General features: G+C 42.8%; 1 protein-coding gene across 2 annotated transcripts in view; it reads left to right on the top strand.

The window, feature by feature from the left end:
* Rapgef5 (Rap guanine nucleotide exchange factor 5) overlaps positions 1 to 20,036 on the top strand; it is a 231,505-nt gene that overhangs the window by 48,956 nt on the left and 162,513 nt on the right. Inside the window, exons 1-2 of one of the 2 annotated variants that reach the window (XM_075948633.1) lie at positions 9,108 to 9,125; positions 9,378 to 9,444. Coding sequence is in view for 1 of the 2 variants with exons in the window: in XM_075948631.1 (XP_075804746.1) it covers positions 9,378 to 9,444 (67 nt within the window). In the remaining variant the exon portion in view is untranslated. Of the gene's footprint in view, positions 1 to 9,107; positions 9,126 to 9,377; positions 9,445 to 20,036 lie in introns of those variants that run through there. The other variant, XM_075948631.1, reaches the window with a different exon arrangement.

The raw sequence follows: 20,036 nt of genomic DNA, 5'->3' as shown, positions 1-20,036 counted from the left end.
ATTGTAATATGCTATTCATGGAGAATGGACACCTCTCAGAGAGGCTCAGGCACACGTCAGTAAGCTCCAAGGAGCTCTCTGAGAAGTGACGTGCTTTTTCATGGCATGGCTGTGATGGTGGGCCTCACATAACTCTGAGAGAAGGACCTCTGCTCTTTGACAGCCTTCTTACCATTTCATGTCTTGTGCGCATGGTGCAGCTGTGGCAATCCCTGGGTACACTTAGATGGGGGGCAGGAGGGCAGTGAACAATCCAGTTGTCATGGTTTAGTCCCCATACCTCCCTAGATAGCAAAGCCTTGTGATGTGTAAATCCTGAACATGCTCTAATTTCAGGTATTAGTATTATATAGTGACAGTTATTTTAAAAATTCAAGCCCGAATATCAATTCCAGATTGTTTACAATCTTTTTAGGGGAGCAGAGAAAAATGTATAGCTCGTTAAAAACAATGAAAAAAATCCAAACAAGTTTTTGGCACACTGATTACTACGGATGCAGTCAGGTCTCAGGGTTAGAACCAACTGTAGAGTGCCATGTTCACCAGCAAGTTTTCTTCATTTGATGTGAGCATGAGCATTTGGTCACAGTTACTAATGGTACAAATGGTTACTGGAAAGCTAAGGACTTGCTTATTCTTATTATAAGTACCAAATATAGCCCAGTGGTGTTGACACATGCATTTAATCCCAGCACTTGAGAGGCAGAGACAAGTGGATCCTGATCTACAGAGCAGAGCGAGCTCCAGGACAGGCTCCAAAGTTACAGAGAAACTTTGTCTCAAGAAACGATAAATAAATAAATAAATAAATGTGCCAAGCATAAAAAAAAATAAAACAAAACAGCAGCCTACAGAATGAGGGAAAAATCTACCCCATTACCACATCAGACAGAGGACTGATCTCCAAAATATACAAAGAACTCAAGAAATTGGTCATCAAGAGAACAAATAGCCCATTAAAAATGGGGTACAAACCTAAACAGAGAATTCTCAACAGAGGGATCTAAAATGGCTGAAAAATGTTTAAGAAAATGTTCAACATCCTTAGTCATCAGAGAAATGCAAATCAAAACAACTCTGCGATTCCATCTTACACCTGTAAGAATAGCCAAGATCAAAAGCACTGATGACAACTTATGCTGGAGAGGTTGTGGGGTAAAGGGAACACTTCTGCATTGCTGATGGGAGTGCAAGCTAGTACAGCCCCTTTGTATATCAGTATGGTGATTTCTCAGAAAATTAGGAATAACCTTCGTCAAGACCCAGCAATACCACTTTTGGGTATATATCCAAAGGATGCTCAATCGTGCCACAAGGCCATGTGCTCAGCTATGTTCATAGCAGCATTGTTTGTCATAGCCAGAACCTGGAAACAGCCTAAACACCCCTCTACTGAAAAATGGATAAGGAAAATGTGGTGCATTTATACAATGAAGTACTTACTACACAGCAGGAAAAATAATGACATCTTGAAATTTTTGGGCAAATGGATGGATCTAGGAAACATATTTTGAGTGAGGGAACCCAGACCCAGAAAAATAAATATCATATGTACTCACCCATAAATGACTCATAGAAATAAATTTTAAAAAATCAGCTTACAATTCACAATCCCAGAGAACCTAGACAACAAAGAGGTCCCTAAGAGAGACATACATGGATCTAATGTACATGGGAAGTTAAAAAAGACAAGATCTCCTGAGTAAATTGGGAGCATGGAGACCATGAGAGAGGGTAGAAGGGGAGGGGAGAAAAGGGAGGGTAGTGGAGAAAATTATATAGCTCAATAAAAACAATATTTTTTTTTTAAAAAAAGAATGTTAATACCACAGTTCTATTCGGGATAGAGAAGATATATCCTTCTTGTTCTTAGATTTCTGAAAGCAGACTTGGAGCTAGAGGACCGTCGGAGAAAAGATGGCTGGCGACGTTGTCATCTTTGAGCTGAATTGGCACAGCACCTCCCCTGGCTCCTGCACATGTTTTCGTCATAACTCTGGCTTTCACCTAGAAATCTCCATTGTTCCAGTCTTTGTCCACACTGGTTATCTTCTGCTCTCGGCTCTGCTTTCCTTTCTTGTTAAGTTCTGCCCAGCCCTCAAGGGGGAGCCCAAGGCCTACCTTGCCTACTAAGAGTCTTGGACTTGTCAACCACTCTCCTTATTCTTGGTAATTTCCACAGGAAAATCCATTCTTCTGTGTTATTCTTAGCCTTGTGCTGTCTCACTTTTATTCCTTCTAACCAAAATGCCCTCTGAAGTCCTTTTGATTCCTGTGTTTTCCATTTATGAACTAAAGCCCCTGTCCTGTGGTGCTTTTAATAACCTTTCTGATATTTGAAAGCTATTAAGATCTACCTATGCAATTCCACATTAGCCCCCCCCCAATCTCCCATCCTCTCTAAATGACTTTAAAATGATGCCAGAAAACCACTTAATGTCCCTCTATAAACAAAAATCTGTTCTGTACAAATGTATTTTTAAGAAGAGAAAAAAATAAAGGGGATTTTATCATTTAAAAAAGGACATCTGCATTAGAAAGAAGACTGGGGCTGTGCCAGCCTGGTGCCTGGTCTGAGGACACAAGTACCCTGCTCTCTATGAAATGGTTTCTGTGCCCCGAAGAGATAGTTTGAGAGGCTACAGCCTCGGGGAGGAGACAGCTGCAGTGCCTCCTTCTCACAAGTGCCCAAATTCAGGTTCCCAGAATGAACTTTTTGTTACTCTGGGTGGGAGGACAGGAGAATGGGGGAAGGCTGAGGAAATCACAGCATCTAGAAAGATGGCCTAGTGATTCCACGAGGACCTGCGTGCTGCTTCCTCCTCATAAGAACCTGCTTGGAGCTGAGGCTTTGTGAGCTGAGCTCAGCTCATGACAGCACGGTCCCTTTCAGCTAGCAAGGGTGAAGAGGCTGGCTCCGGGCAGTCTCTCACTGACCCCTGAGTACCTAAACCCAAGGCCTTCCAGTCACAGATGGCTGACATTTATAATACTAAAAGCTTGCTGAGGGTTACTAACGCACAGCTAGGATATGGAAAGAAATACATAGTGTTTTTCTTTTTTTGCTAAAGGACCTGGTATCTGTTATCTGTTATCTACATGAAACCCATCATTTTGGGTATTCAAGGAGTCCCCTATTTTGGTCTAATCTAGTAAAGTTATTCAAATACAGTGTGTACTTCTTTCTCCGTTCTTCAACAAGATGCCCTGTGGGATATGCTGGGGGTTGGGAGGAATGAGGGCTACTTTGAGAGGGGAGACATGGGGTCTTTTCCGTCTGAGAGAAGGCCTTCTCTACTAAAACTTCCTCGGACTGTGCTCCCAAATAAAGTGGTTGACTTTCAGTTCTGGTCTTCCTGGACAGGTCAGCATCTTTGACGCCTTGACACTGCTATTTTAAAAGCAGCCTTTATGTTTGTTTCCTGCGACCACATCTGTTTTCATCTCACTGACTGTGCTGCTATGCTTCCTCTCTGACCGTGTGCACTCCATATTCCAAAGCTGTGCAGTTTGGGCCTTCCTTGACCCTGAGGAGATGCCCTTCCAAAAACCAGTCAATCTCTTCACTATCCCTTCAGACAGTAGAGAACTCATTTGTGCAAGTTATTTTCATACGTGGACTAATCAATGCAAAATCTGCCTCCAGGTCTTCTTTTTGGGGCTTTCCACTTGCCTTGGCCACTGCAGTACCAGGCCACTAGAGACAGCCCCTGTTCCCAGAGTCAGGTGAAACTATGCAAAACAGCTGTTCTTCAGCCTGCTCAATCCTGCCTCTCTCTCCCACCCTGGCCTTGCTGACCCTAGGGCCTCTTCCTCTCATAGCCCCTTGGGGTGCCATGTCTCCTCTAGGGAGCTTGAGTAACAGATTGTCGTTTCAGTAGAATTGTTTTTCAGATCTCCTGACCTCTTGATCATTCAGGTTGACCACACCTGAATAATAGTAAAACATACTTTTTAGAAGACTTGCCTATTAACACAAAGTGTTAGGAGTTGGATGTTTGACTGCCTCTGATTTTCCTGCTTTGCCTGGTACATTTGCATCTGCTGTACAGCAGTGACTTCCGCCACAGACCCCTGTGCTGCCTCAGCATCTGGATAACAGCACTGCCCCCTGCCCACCCTTCCTGCCTCCTCTCCTGTGCTGCCAGAGTTTCCTTCTGATGCACAGAGCAGCACAAGTTACATGATTTTTGAACAAAAGATACTTAGGGCTTTATCAGGTGAGGTAGGGAGTCATGGTGTGAGGTAGGGAGTCACGGTGTGAGGTGGGGAGGGAGTCACGGTGTGAGGAAGGGTAGGGAGTCACGGTGTGAGGTAGGCTGTTCTAGTTGGTTTCTGCTGTGGTAGGACAGTCCGACCAAAAGCAGCTTAGGGAGTCAAAGGTTTTGGCTTATACTTCTGGGTCATAGTCCAGCATTGAGGAGGCGGGGCAGGAAATCAAGCAGGGACTAAAGCAGAGACCATGAAAGAACACTGCTTACTGGCTTTCTCTGTAGCTCGCTTTGATACCTTTCTTATTCACTCGTCCAGCCTGGTGCTGGTGAAGGCCACAGTGGTCCTCCACCAATCATCAGTCAAGACAGTGTCTCAAAGACATGGCCGCTTGTTGGTTTGACCTGTGAAAATTGCTCAGTTGAGGTTCCCTGACTGTAGGTCTAGGCAGAAGACCAGGGTCGTGCTCTAGATGTTTTCAAGGCCATTTTGGGGTCAGGGCTGGGACTACAGCAGCAGTGATAAACATTGTGAGAAGAGGGAAGAACACCCTGAAGGAAGGACCAGAGGCATTGCAGGGTGTTTATCGCTTGCACAGTGTGCCTCAGTGTGCATGGGGAAGCAGAAGGAGGGAATGGGGAGGGTTGAGGATGATGTCTAACTAGGGCCACAGTGTTGCTATTGCCACCAGTTAAGATTAGGAGCACTGTGGGAAGAGAGCAAAACTTTCCGTGGTCTGTCTGTCTTTCTTTCTTTCTTTCTTTCTTTCTTTCTTTCTTTCTTTCTTTCTTTCTTTCTTTCTTCCTTTCTTTCTTCCCACACCACCTCCTCCCCCAGGGACTGCAGGCACTTTGGGTAGAATGATATGATATGTATGATATGATATAATATGATATGATATAATGTTTCCAGCTTGATGGCTAGAGGGTCCGGGGCTGTAGAAGGGAGCTGCGGGCCTTTTCCCACCACCCAGCTCCCGCATTGCTAGCTTTACCCAAAATAATTACACGGAAACTGTATTGTTTTAAACACTACTTGACCCATTAGCTCTAGCCTCTTACTGGCTAATTCTCTCATTAACCCATGATTAACCCATTTCTCATCATCTGTGTAGCACCACGAGGTGGTAGCTTACCGGGAAGGATCTTAACCTGCGTCCATCTTGGAGAGGAGAGCTATATCATCTGCCTCACTTCCCTTCTTTCCAGCATTCTGTTCGGTCTACTCCGCCTATCTAAATTCTACCCTATCAGGCCAAGCAGTTTTCTTTATTAATTAACCAATGAAAGCAACAGATAGATAGAAAACACTCCCACATCACAAGGCCAATGAACATAGACTTTGCCATCCCTGTATCCACACAATAGAACTCTAAGATACTAGGTTTCACAGGCTTTTAAAGACCAGTCTTACACAAGGGCTTAGTGCATTCCTTTGGAAAACTACTGAGTCAGGCTTTCACTGAAAAGCAGAGTCCTTGGGCATCTGCCCCGGAATTCCTAACTGGTCCAGAGCTTCCTACAACCAGCCACAAGTGTGCAACAAAACATCTCTCTTTCCAGAGCCACTTCCCGTCCCTTACAGGTGCATTCCAGCCAGGGTCTCTGTTTCCATCCTCTGACTGCCAAACCATACAGCTTCTCTCACTTCCCTTCTTTCTCCCTCTCTTGTTCACTTAGCAGCATAGTATATCCCAGTGATAATGGAAAATATGCTGACCGTACATATGCTTGCTGCCTCTCTGCCTTGTCTGGTTTATTGTCTACTTAATATGATAGGGAAAACTTGGTCTTTCCTGAGCTGCACCGTGACATGTTTATATAAGTAAAATAAGAATTCATTCACATTTTGTAGAAGTTTGTTTGCAGTGTTAAGCAAATGTGATTCTTCTGACATTTTCCTAAAGAGCTGGTCAGGGAGTTAAGGACCAAGTGGGGCAGTGAGAACAGGAGAGCCACTGTCCCCTACTGCTTCTCTAACTCCAGCTCCCCACTGTGGCCAGCAGCTCTGCTTCCCCGAGCTCCCTTAGGCTCCATGAGAGGTACAAAGCTTTCAATGTGGGGAGTTGGGGACCCCGTGGGCAGGGAAGGGAAGGTATTTCTGAACTTCACTGTTCTCAGCAGGCAACAAGGCTACTCTGGGTGACATCTAGGAACAGCACTTCCAGATCTGGGGTTTAGAAAGGGAGTCTGGGTGGCTGTGGAAGATTGAACAGAACAAGAAAGACCAGAGCAATCAAGTGAGTTAAAAGAGAGGTTACAGTCTGAGAGGGGTTGAAGGCCTGGGCCAAAGGAAGCAGAACTGGAGAAAGGAACGTGAAAGGATATGATTGGTGACTGGCCATGGGGAGTGGGTGCAGAAAGGATGGATGGCCATGGGGTATCAGGACACCATGAAGGGAGAAGGAGAGAAGCAATGTGGAGAAACCAGACATGCTCAGCAGGATTCAGAAACTAGAGACAGGTCTGGGGGTTCTATGTGTGAATCTGCTAAGATCATGGTGACTGAGGAGGTAAAAGCAAGCTGCAGGTTACAGCCAATTCCAGGGAAGGCATCACACTTACATGTATTATCCTCAGAAATGCTTCTGCCAAGAACTGTTTGTGCTATGTGTGATGAAGATAGCTCTGCCTCTGAGCAGGGATGGGATTATGTTTCAGGAAGGCAGCGATAGCACACCGACTGCTCGTGAAAGAACCATTCCGAGTCGTAGACACATGAGCTTCCCTTGGAATTGCAGCTCCTCTCAGCAGCCTTCTGAAGACAGATTCACAGCTGAGTCTCTGCTAGCTCACACTGTCTCATGCCCGCTAACTCAACTTTCGGGTGGTGTTTTTGTTAAATTATTTAAGGCAAGCTGTAGAGAGATGGAAGGTGGAGGGCGAGGGAGGCACCGTCTGACCTTTTGGAAGCTATACGTATTCACCGTTAGGAGGAACTTACTTGTACAGAGGGACAAAGTACCTACAGAATCTGTGATATGGCCTCTTATAGAGGCAGAAATAACTTCTCCACCCTAGTCCCTCCTTTCCCTGAACTGCTTGTCCTGGATGCAAGAGAAGCTTGGACGTGCAATCTATTATTGGGAAACTATCAGTTTGGGTCTGACAGGCCTGAAAAGCCACTTGTACCGCAGATGACGGGCAGATACAGCCACATAAGACCTCGTTCAGTGCTATGCTGGCTGGTACACTTGGTCCTTAACTCCCTGTCAGCTCTGTTCGGTCACTAAGCTTAATCATATAAATCAGGCTCGGTGGCTGGAGTTGTGTAGTTTCACATCTTCTCGTCTCAGCATAGCCCCTTTACAAGGAAATGAGAATTTTAATAATAAGGATTATTGTTTGAAATACTCCCAGGTGATTTTGAAGACAAGCAAAGGTAAAGATGCCCAGTTTTTTTCTGCAGATCTTTTGTTAGCTGTTCAAACAGTGGCAGTTAGGGCATGGACCAGCCGGGCTGGACTTGATAGCTGCATCTCTCCATTCTTAGAAAGGCAGGGGCTTGTATTCCTTCCTGAGATTTTAGAATCATGACTTTCTTTCTGAAAAGTGATTTAATAACTTTACCAGAATCAAGAAACCAAATGCCAGAATTGATCAACTGGATCAACCCTTCTTACAAATTTGCTGCTCCCTTCTGTGGAGAACTGAAATAGGGCCGCCTGTTCTTGGGGTTCTCCAGCTGGCTCCCCCAGCTACTGAGATGGGAATCAATCACTGCACTGCATTTCTGATACTTGGCCCAACAGATCAATTACCATGAACTGCTCATCACAGAGTGTGCCGACAGGGGTTGCTTGTGGAAATAGTTCTAAGATACAGTTTTTATTTTTGTTTTTGATTTTTCGAGACAGGGTTTCTCCGTAGCTTTTGGTTCCTGTCCTGGAACTAGCTCTTGTAGACCAGGCTGGCCTCGAACTCACAGAGATCCGCCTGCCTCTGCCTCCCGAGTGCTGGGATTAAAGGCGTGCGCCACCACCGCCTGGCTCTAAGATACAGTTTTATGCATTCACTTGTTATTAATTCATTGTTTCCTTTGACCAAACTAGGAAAAAAATGTAATTTATAAGATTTTTATTTCAAGTAGAAATGAAGAGGCCTATCTTAACATCAGTGCAGCCATAATAGGCTGCAAACTAGCATTACTGAGACTAGGCCTCACCATTACAATAGCCAGGAAAAGCCACACACTGTACCCTTCAGAGGACCAATCAGAATGAAGACAAACAAGTACTAGATGCTCCAGAAGATTAAGCATAGCTTACCTAACTTGTATATAGGTTATCAGTTTCCTTAGAGCAATGCCAGTACCAATCCCTGTTTGACAAGACTTCTGTTGCCCCACTCCTGCCCAATCAGGAGTTCAAACCCCATCTGAATCCAGAATTCCCCACCCCTGCATACTCCTTCAGAACCCTGCCATAGCTGAGCTCAGTGTTCCCCTAATCCAACTGCTGTGTCAGGACAACAGAGAGCCCAAGTTTAGGCTTGCAATAAAGGCTCTGTGCTTTTGCATACAAATTTGGATTCCTGGTGGTCTTTGAGGGACTTATAATGTGGGTATAACAAAGACACATTTGTGTAAATCCTAAACAAAATAATCTTGTACTGTTATGTCTCATTAATTACTTGATATTTGCATGACATTTTTTTCCTTTTCACATGGGCCGTGATTTTTCTGAAAGCAAAGTATTTCTATACTTCTGTATTTTTTGTTTCATTTTCTAATTTTCACCGTAGGATTAAGCTTAAAATGCACTATTTCATAGTTAATTTGCTTGGTATGAAACTCAAATGTACTGGAAAATTCACATTTCATAGCTTCACAGATTCATTTAGATTCAAGGGAACTCAGTACTTAACCACCTTACGTTCACATCTACTTTTGTTCATGACTGTATCTGTAATCAGGTATGTTATGGTTATCCTATAATGTCTGGGGAGTAGCACCCCAAACTCAGCTGGTGCAGTATGAAGGGGTACTGGATAATTGATTTGGTAAAGGACTGTGTATCTCTGGCTCTGTCAACACAGTGTTATTTACATACTTTCACTCATGACATAATGACAATGTCAATTATTTTTGCCCTTTATTTTCCATAATTTGGTAGATAAGTTTGAGCAACCAGCCCTATAGATTAATTTGTTGTTTCTTTTTCAAAGGTCTCATCAGAAAGTGGAGGACTCAGAAGAAAGCAGCGATGAAATTCTCGCTCGGCTAACATCTGCGGTAAGACAATTGCCCTGCGTGATAGGAAAAATAATGAGACCAAGTTACAGGAAGGAGGCGGTTTGGGAATAGCTTCTTATGTTGTACACAATGCAAGGTACTGGTAGAGTGGCTTGACTAAACCCTGCTGTAGCCTCCCGTGATATCACAGGTGCTTTTGGTGGAAGGTGTACACAGCCTATACAGCCTTCATGCTGTGCTCATAGCTTCTGGGCTTTGGACCCAGTGTGGCTTAACCTAGGGACAGTGGTGACTTGCAACACAAATGAGAAAGTAGTCTGTTTATTTAGTCCGAGAAAGGAATCGTGTTAGGCAACACAAAAAGGTGGAATTGTTTTTTAATATGGTGTTACAACATTGTCGCTATGTTTTGTAAGGATGTTGAAAAGAGTGATTAGTGGCTTTGCTAGCTGAAGGGAAGTTCATGGCTTTCTTTGTTGTGAAAACTGGCTGTCGATGCTATATATTTTTTTTTTTGAAAGAAGGTCTCACTGTGTATTCCTGACTGACCCAGCACTCACTATGTAGACAAGATGTCCTTGAACTCACGGTGATCTCCCTGCCTCTGCCTCCAGAGTCATGGGATTAAAAGTGTGTATCACCGTGTTTGGCCCTGTGGATTCTAATCACTAAGTCCATTTTTGACAAGCTGTAGGATTTGTGTCTTTATGCATTTGCTTGGCAGTTTCTGAGAAGCTTTTCTAGCCTCTCTGGAGAGTCTTTAGTGCTGCGTTAGTACCTTTGTCTGAGTTTGCATCTTCTACTTTGATCAGCACCGTGACTGAAGTAACTTGAGGAGGAAAGAGTTTAAGAATTTATTTTAGCTTACACTTTATAGTCTGTCATCAGGGGCAGCCAGGTAGAAACTCAAAGTGACAACCTGGTTGTAGGAACTGAAATGGAGACCACAGAGGAACACAGCGTATGGACTTGCTCCACCTGGCTCATGCTCAACCTGTTTTCTTACATAGCCCAGGTGCTGTCCAGACATGTCACAGGCCAATCTGATGGAGGCAATTCCCCAATAGTGAGGATCCTACTTTCCAAGTATGTCAAGTTGATAACCAAGATTAGCCCTGACACCCTTAATGAAACGCTAATAGCAGAAATCATGCTTGATTGGGTTGTATATGAGTGAAACTGTCTGCTTGAAGTGTGACGCACCACGTCTTGCCACCTAAACACCACTTGAAGGATGAAAGTTCTTTACTACTCTGGAATGAGTTTAGTAAAGTAATTTGGGACTTAGTATGGTAAGCTTTGATACAGAATCCCACACAAGAGAAAATCTTGACAGTGTGTTAGGAAAATATTTAACAACACACTTCTAGGTTAAACTATAGAACAAAAAGGAGTGCTTGTTTTACACAAAACAATAATTACCATCTAAAAACCACTCTGAGTCTGATGCTGGGTTAAATATACCGTCTGTGCATGTGTGTGTGCACTCTGCTAAGATGTGCAACGGCACTGGGAAGCAGCTGGCATCGTTTCTGTTTTATAGGTAGGAAAGCCAGAAGAGGTTATTTAACTCCAAACTAAAGTTTAGCTAAAAGGAAGCATTTTCTACATTTTCTTTTTTGCATTTCTCTAAAAGAGGCTATTATAACCAGCTACTTAATTACCATAGAATATCAATTTCTCAACAGTTTTTTTTCCTGTTTGGTGTCTGAATAAGAATAACCCCTACAGGCTCATATATCTGAATGCTTAGTCATTAGGTAGTGGCACTACTTGAGAGGGATTAGGAGGTGTGGCTTTGTTTGGGTAATTGTGGCCTTGCTGGAAGAAGTGTGTCACTGGGGGTGGGCTTTGAGGTTTCGAGGGCCCAAGCCAGGCCCAGTTTCTTTCTCTTCCTGCTGCCTGTGGATCTGCATGTAGAACTCTCAACTCCTGCAGCACCGTGTCTGCCTGTGGGCCACCATACTCGCTGCAATGATGAGAATGAACTCAACCTCTAAAACTGTCAGCAAGCCTTTATAAGACATGCTGTGGTCATGGTGTCTCCTCACAGCAATGGAACACTGACTAAGACAGTGTCCAAGGTTGTGATGGAGCTCACTTCCAGTCTTCTATGAACTTGTCCTCCCAGGCTTCGGCTTTCTACCATCCTTTCTTGTAAAACGTTTTATTCTCTTATTTCCTCCATTTGGAATCTGACTTTATAGATAAGATGACCCAAAATTACCACCATGTACTAAGTCCTGGTTTCTCCCAGGTCTTTGTCTGATTTCTCTTGCATGCTGCCTTTTCCACCCAACTCTCTTGGGTAATACTTGTTAGAGAGCTAGTGTGTCCCAATGAGAACCATTGTCTTGTCAGGTACTGCTGGACACAACAATGAAAGTCCAAGACTGTGTCTTCCCAAGGCACCTTGCCTTCCATTACTTCCTGTTCCTCTGAAGTGCTTGTCCCCTATTTTCCCTTCGCTTGTGTACAAAGCCTCTCTCTCTGTGGTCTTGCTATTTCCTTTCTTGGTGCAAAAAGATTAAAATAGCTAGCATTTCTTTAATCCCTCTTTGATTTGAATTTGTATGTTGGAGAAATTCCCTATCCCAGGGGTACATGAGCATGGTGGTGATGGGGTTTTTGCTGTTATCATCAATTATTGTTTTATTTGGTTTTGAGTGGCATACTCAACCCAACATGAGTACTTCCTTTTTTGGAAATTTCAAGTTTCATGATGCAGCAATAGCATAGGGTTTGGATTCTCTGAGTCTTTGAGAAGGTGGGATATTAAAGACCTGTTCATCGTGTAAGACAAACTAGCCATGCCTGAAAGTAATTTTCACCAGGGAGTGAGGAGAGTGCAGGGACTTGTAACCTTGAGTGCATAGTGAGCACAAACACATCATTTTAAAACACTTTGAGCAATCATTTTAGAATGTACACACTCATCTCCACTCATCCCTTCTCTCACTGACTGAGTGGGCTTTTCAGTGAATGGCAGTAAGCTCCTCCCACCCCACCCCGGAATGACTAGCCTTCCTTCTGCCCTCATCAGGATCACACGCATTGCATTACCTTATACCTTTTATCTGCGGGAAATATAAAATTTTCTAAGGGCCACAGGGCTTGTTCCTCCTTCTCTCCTTGTGTGTCAGTGCTGCCATCATCCTGCTAGAGTGTTCAGAGGCCACTGGGTGTGGACTGAAGATCTCTGGGGTCATGCGAAGAGGGGGTAAAGTTCCTTCAGTTTCTCAGGGACACTTTGTAGTCATGCGTGCTATTGTACTGTGTATGTGTTTACATATGTACTCATGTCGGACGCCTATTGCACATCAACTGTGTTCACTTCTTCCCGTGAATAGATTTCCAACCCGCACCCCAATCCAGTACACATCTCAGCATTGTTTTCAGCATGAACATGGTGGCTCCTAACTGACAGTTATTCCAGTTTCAGGAGATCCAGTGCCTTCTTCTGACCTCTGCAGGCATAGGAACATACATGGTGCACATACATGCCTGCAGGCAGAACACTTGTACATCTAAAATATAAGAAATAAATCTTCACAAAATTAAAAAAAGTTCCTGAGTTATCATTTTTAATTTCAAAGAAAATACCTAAGCCTAACCAGATATGATAATGTAATGAAATTCTGCATCTAAAGACTTGGTCAAGGGAACAACACAGTATGTGTTGTTTAGCTTACTGTTGTGAGCCCAAAGTCCCTATCTTATTTTATCTGTTCAAAGACTTGGTGTATAGTTCAATATTAGAGTACATACTAAAGGCATGGGGTTCTACACCCAAATCTCCCTCACCAGAAAAGGACATTTGTTCAAGCCAAGCATGGTAGTATACCCGTAATTCCAACACTTTGAAGGTAGAGACAGGAGGATTAGGAGTTTAAGACCATCCTCAAACATGTAGTTACTTTGAGGCAAGTCGAGGCTGTGCAAGATTATTTCAAAAGACAATTAAGAAACAAAGTGTGATGGTTATATATATGGTTGTAATCTATCTAGAGTCATGTGACTAAAGCTTAGTAAAGAGTTAATCCCTTGGGAATCGCAGAAGGCCTTATGTTATGTGTGTTTACCCGTGTGTGTATATCAACATTGTGGGGGGGGGGTCCAAGATGAGGATCATCACGTTGATGAGAGTGCACATAGAAATGTAGACCTTATTAATCCACAAGGTACAGAAATATGTCATTGAATGCTCAGTTTGGGCATTGGCCATCATGGGTTTATGAAATGTGCTTCCTGTTTGATCCTTTCCAGAGAAGTCTGAGGAACTATAAAATGAAGACCATACATATTTTATAGTGGGCTACTTCTCTGTACATTGGTTTAATGTTGTAAGGAGGAAAGCAACTGCTTGTTTGTTCCCAGCTGCTCAGCTAGCTTAGACCCAAAATAATCACACAGAAACTGTATTATGTAAATCACTGCTTGGATCATTAGCTCTAGCTTCTTATAGGCTAACTCTTACATACAAATTTAACCCATTTCTATTAATATGTGTATCACCACGAGGTCATGGCCTATCAGCAAAGTTTCAGCATATCTCTGGCGATGGCAGCTCCATGGCATCCCCCTGACTCTGCCTTTTTTTCTCCCAGAATTCAGTTCCATCTTCCCCGCCTAACTAAGTTCTGCCCTGCTATAGGTCCAAATCAGTTTCTTTATTCATTAATGGTGTTCATGTATACAGAGGAAAATCCCACATCACCTCCCCTTTTCTGTTTAAATAAAAAGGAAGACTTTATCTTCAACGTAGTAAAATTACATATAACAAAACAGTTATCAAATAAGAATTACAGTTACAATATTTATATCTACTTTTATCATAACAAAGGAAAACTATAAATTCTTCAACTCCATCAAAGACTCCAGAAGTATATAATATTACCTAAGTAAACAGGAAGTACATTGTAAGCAACTTCCAAAACTCTAGAATTGACAAAGACATCTCACTGCCTGGACAGTCACCCAAAGTTCTTCTGTACCATTAGGGCATCCATCTTCAGCCTACAGTCCCATAGTATCCAGCAGACTTTTTCATAAAGCAGAAAATCTCAAAGACAGTTCCACCTATATTGGCAGTTTTGCTAATCACTTTCTTTTCTATCCTGCAGAATGTCTAGTAGAAACAGGAACCCCGAAGGACCATCTTACCTTTAGGCAAGTTGAGCAGTCATTTTTCTGTGGGCCCTGTATGTCCAGTCAAGCAGTCCAGGCAAGAGCAGTTTCTTGCCCAAATGGCTAACCAAGTACATAAGGAGCCTCTTCTATGCCCATCTTCCTATTGAAGTAGCTTATACTGCCAGGAGCAGATGTGTCTCATTGTCACAAAAAGACTTAAGTTATTAAGACATCTGAAATGTCATATTCTGAAGGTCTCTGAAAGGTTTGAAGAATATCTATCTAACTGAAATATATCTCTATTCATCTAGAAAATCTAACTAATATGACTACAAGCTTGACTATTATTGATGACTATCTATTAACCTATATTTTAAAATTATACATTAAATTTTTTAAATGAGCTGCAGAAACATAATACCTTAATCAAGATCAGAAATACATATACACATAACAAAATTGACCTTAAATTTGTATCAATAAATCAATATTTGTATCAACATAAGTCTCTATAACATATTCCCCTTTAAATGTAAAGAAACATTTACAAACAATATTTGAGAATATGGGCATAGTTTCTCCAAAATGCTTCCTGCTGTTTATTGGGAGAAGTAATTTTTTGAGGGGTGCTCACAGCAATCTTTCGGGGGGGGGTCTCAGTCCATCAAACCATATTAGCCTGGAAGTAATCCACAGGTTCTCATCGTTTTTGGAAACAAGAAAAGAACCTCTTTTCCAAAGCAACATATCCTTAGACCCAAATTCTGAAGTCATGATATACATTCTGGTTTAGCTTAGCAGCCCATACAATGAAATGTCTCTCTGTATTTAAATATGGTGGAGGTAGTTCACCTCAGCTCTATGACTGCTGGGTGGGAGCCATCCTCACCACCTAAACTCTGGATAGCACCATGAAGCATATCACCATGAAGCATATAAACTTCTTTTTTGCTGAGTAAAAGCTAAATCCACCATGCAGTGCACTGTGTGGCCTGTGTATGGTGGCAGATATCCGCCATGCTCTCCTGCCTGCACAAGCCTAGTAGACCTGATCCCACTGCCTGCCCAGGCAGGGAGTACTGAGCTGTGGGCATGGTCTCAGCTACTTTCCTCCTGACCCCGAGTGGGCACACAAACACCCGGGCCTACAAATGCCATTCAAATGCTCCATAGCTGGAGTTTGTGCTAGCAGCATGGCCCAGGAAGCTGTGTTTTAAAATCGCATGGCTTTTTGTTTTCTGCTATGGCTGAATCAGAAAAACCTCTAGAAGAAAAATGATGCTAAACTTGGTTTTATGTATCTAGAATTCCTTTTTGAGCTTTTATAGGTTTTACATGGATTTAGTCTACCACATGGGCACGCCAAATTGTTGCAAGGAGGGAGGCAGCCGCTTCTTGGTTCCCAGCTGCCCGAGAAACTGCATTATTTAAATCACTGCTTGGCCCATTAGCTCTAGCTACTTATTGGCTAACTCTTACATATGAATTTAACCCATTTCTATTAATCTTTGTATCACCACGAGGTCATGGCCTACCAGCAAAGTTTCAGCATGCCTATCTCCAGTGGCTCCTCCCTTCTTTCTCCCAGCATTCATTTCTGTCTTCTCTGCCTACTTAAGTTCTGCCCTGCTGTAGGTCCAAAGCAGTTTCTTAATTCATGAATGGTATTCAAGCATACAGAGGGAAATCCCACATCAGTTTAAGTAGAACTTTTAATAGTTGAATACATGAAATGGAATTTCACAAACATAAGTTAGAGTCACAGCACTGTCTGGTATGTCCACATATGGAGAAGGGCCAGGAGACATGAAAAAGTAAGATTTAAGATTCTTTTGGTGATGAAGGACTAAGGTAAATTTTAAATCTGCTTTGTCTTCTCATATTGCTTCACAAATTAAGAAACAATGATATCCTGTATATATTTTTGATAGAAATATAAACTTTTTTCTATGTTTGTGGATGCCAAATGAGTATAAATCTGTTTGCTACCACACCATGAATTTCATTTTTCTTGCCAGAAACTTGTGTTATTTCACTTGAACATAATGGTCTCATAGTTAAAAAAAACAAACACACAAACACTTATAGAATTTGAAAGCACTCAGAAAGAACCTCTTATTAATACTGAAGTAGTTATAATTTACTGGGTGTTTTTCTTGTGTACGTAATTCTTAACCATGAAGCTAAGTATTTTAATTTTTCAGTCTGTACTATATTGGGATTTGTGGTTGTTGGTTCTTGTATTTATTTTGAGACAGTCCCTCCTGCGGCCCAGGCTAGCCTTAAACTGTCTGGGTGGATGAAGTGGACTGTGAGGTCCCAGCCTTCCTGCCTCCATCTTCCAGCTGGTCGACTTGTGAGCTTGTGATGTGCGTCACCTCACCCACTTGTGATCAGTGCTTTCTGCTTAACATGTTTCCATTTAAAAGCATTACCTGCAACACAAGCAGTGATTGTGTGATTTCATAGTCCACAAATCTATCATTTTCTTCTCTGTTGAACATTGTGGTTATTTTCAGTCTTGCGCTCTTAGAAACAACACTAAGAGGAATCTTTACTTGGAAATGTCCCCTCCCCCTCTACATTCCCCGGTACTGGGGCAAGCACTCAGTGACTGAACTGCATCTCCAGCACTTTGGGAAATCTTTTGAAGAACTTGTTTGCTGATGGCAATCTGTTGGTTTACTGTTGATTCCTGAAAACCCGAATGAGAAGCGGGTAAGAGGCAAGGATGACAGGCATCCAGGTGCGATCCAGCTCGTGCTTTCTGCGCGCTGTTGCAGTCCGGTTTCACACTGCAGAGCATGCTGCCACTGGAACAAGATGTCTGAGACAGAGAGTGCTAATCACACAGTGATCAGTAGGACATGAAGAGTGTGGTACTCACATGTAATCCCAGCCCCTGGAGGCTAAGGGAGGAAGAGCCTGAGTCTGGGGCCAACCGTTTTCTCTATAGTTACATAGCTACACCAGATAAATAAGGATTTAAAATAAAGTAGAATCCTACCATGATAGATTTTTTTTCTCATTATTAACACTCAGGTCACTATTTACTGCATGGTCTAATTGGGTTTGGGGCTTCATTATAGAATTCTTAAGATTTGATGCAACGAGGCCTCTGGAGACATTTTATATAGTACTTTTATTTTTAACCCAGTAAAATTGTGAATATTGTTAACTGTTATTACATAGTTTGTAAGCTAATTCAGATAGTTTATCAAGTCACCCAAGTTCATTTTTTCAGAAAAAACAAACAAAAAAAGAAATACGACTTGGCATATGTGTTGACAGACCCTGGGCACCCATGTCTGTAATGGATACACAGTGCTGTGGGTGCTACTGGGCAACAAATCAGGATCGTCAGTTAGGGGTTTTAAATGGTCCCGTGGAGGGAGGGACATTGGGTCAACATTGCTCTGAGGGACAGGGAGAGTGACACAGAGAACAGCATTGTGTTTAGAAATAGCAGCAAGGGCATTAAAGCTCAGTGGTGTTTGTTTAAGGAACGAGCAGGGTGTGCGATGCTTAGGAGGTGGAAAGAATCCTTTATTTAACATGGGCAGAGTGAACTGACAAATGTCTAGAAGGCAGCAGGAGGCTTGAGATTCTACTGAGGCAAAAATAGGTGCTGAATCTCCCAAGAGGATTGCAATGTGTATAAGAAGCTTTGTCTGTTGGATGGGTCAGGAAAGGAAAAGAATCAGGCTCAAGTTAACCCTGTTAACCATCTTGCTTCCATTAAACTAATTTCAGTACAGTTGAACCAGTTTGCCCCGTGTCTCCACATGGCACTGTGCCTTAGTAATTAGAGTAAGTCCATGCTTCTGTTAAGTGGAACTCTTGGTTTCTTGAAAACATCGTGGTTGGTTTCTTCAAGACAGGAAGAAACCCTTAGAAATTGTCTTCTCTTTTCACATGTTGTGCTGGCTAGTTTTATGTCAACTTGATACAAGCTAAAGACACCTGGAAAGAAGGGACATAAATTGAAAAAAAAATCCTCCATAAGAGCTGGCTGGAGTACATTTTCTTAATTAGTGATTAGTGGGGGAGAGTCCAGTCAATGTGGTCCTGGGTTCTATAGAAAGATATGAAGAACAAGCCAGTGAGCAGCACCCCTCCATGGCCTCTGCATCAGCTCCTGCCTTCAGGTTCTTGCCCTGCTGGAGTTTCTGTCCTGACTTCCTTTAAAGATGAACTAAGATCTGGAAGTGAAAGACAAGTGAACCCTTTCTCCCCACCTTGCTTTTGATCACAGTGATCGCTAACTGGGACAGAGGTTACCAGTGTCTTCACATGTCTAATTGAGTCCTGGATCAGGGCTTCAATGTCCTTGTCCCTAACCCAAGCCTGGGTAGACATTCTCATCTCTTCTTTTACTTTTCTTTCTCCACTCTTCCCTTCTACCCATTGTGCCGTCTCTAAATCGGGCATTGAGAGGCTTCGGGAGTCGTTGTCAGGTCAATGTAAGCCTTTCTTTGCTGCCACAGCTAAGATCTGCTATCAGTTCACTGTGAGTGCCGTCTACACAGGACCACACAAGGCTTCCCTGGACACTCCTGCCCCAGTTTCCTCCCTTCTCCATAAGTTCTCTTCTTTCTGAATCTGTAGAACCTAACCTTCCGCAGCATGCTTCTAGTTCCCAACACTGGAATAGCCCATCCTCATAGGAGACCCATTTTCTTTTTCTTTTTTGTTTTGGGCTCAATGTCCTTTATTTATGGCTAGAAACCAATTATGAGTGAGTACATCCCATGTTCATCTTTTTGGGTCTGGGTTACCTCACTCAGGATAGTGTTTTCTATTTCCATCCATTTGCATGCAAAATTCAAGATGTCCTTGTTTTTTACCGCTGAGTAGTACTCTAATATGTATATATTCCACACTTTCTTCATCCATTCTTCCATTGAAGGGCATCTAGGTTGTTTCCAGGTTCTGGCTATTACAAATAATGCTGCTATGAACATAGTTGAACAAATGCTTTTGTAATATGGGAGGGCATCTCTTGGGTATATTCCCAAGAGTGGTTTTGCTGGGTCCAGGGGTAGGTTGATCCTGAATTTCCTAAGAAACTGCCACACTGCTTTCCAAAGTGGTTGCACAAGTTTGCATTCCCACCAGCAATGGATGAGTGTACCCCTTACTCCACAGCCTCTCCAGCAAAGGCTATCATTGGTGTTTTTTATTTTAGCCATTCTGACAGGTATAAGTAGAAGACCCATTTTCTAAATGACTTAGCAGCCAGCCCTCTCCAGGCTCCTGAGAAACATGGAGGCAGTATTGCTTGCTGCACTTCTGCAATGCCTGCAGTCCCAGCACAGGAACTACTTCCTCTCTGCTGCTGTAGCCCACCATCTCCCCTTTGCCAGGCTTCTTGCTGTTTTCAAATGAGAGCAGTCCCATTGCCCATTAAACTCCAAGGGCACTAGTCTTTGAAGTGACTGAGCCCTCATGAATTTGAGGTTTGCTGTCCCTACAGCATCCCCATCATTTCCTTGAAATAA

This window comes from Microtus pennsylvanicus, chromosome 14 (genome assembly GCF_037038515.1).
Source record: "Microtus pennsylvanicus isolate mMicPen1 chromosome 14, mMicPen1.hap1, whole genome shotgun sequence".
Taxonomy (NCBI): domain Eukaryota; kingdom Metazoa; phylum Chordata; class Mammalia; order Rodentia; family Cricetidae; genus Microtus; species Microtus pennsylvanicus.
Note: the sequence above shows the minus strand (reverse complement) of the source record. Positions and strands in the feature narration are given on the sequence as shown.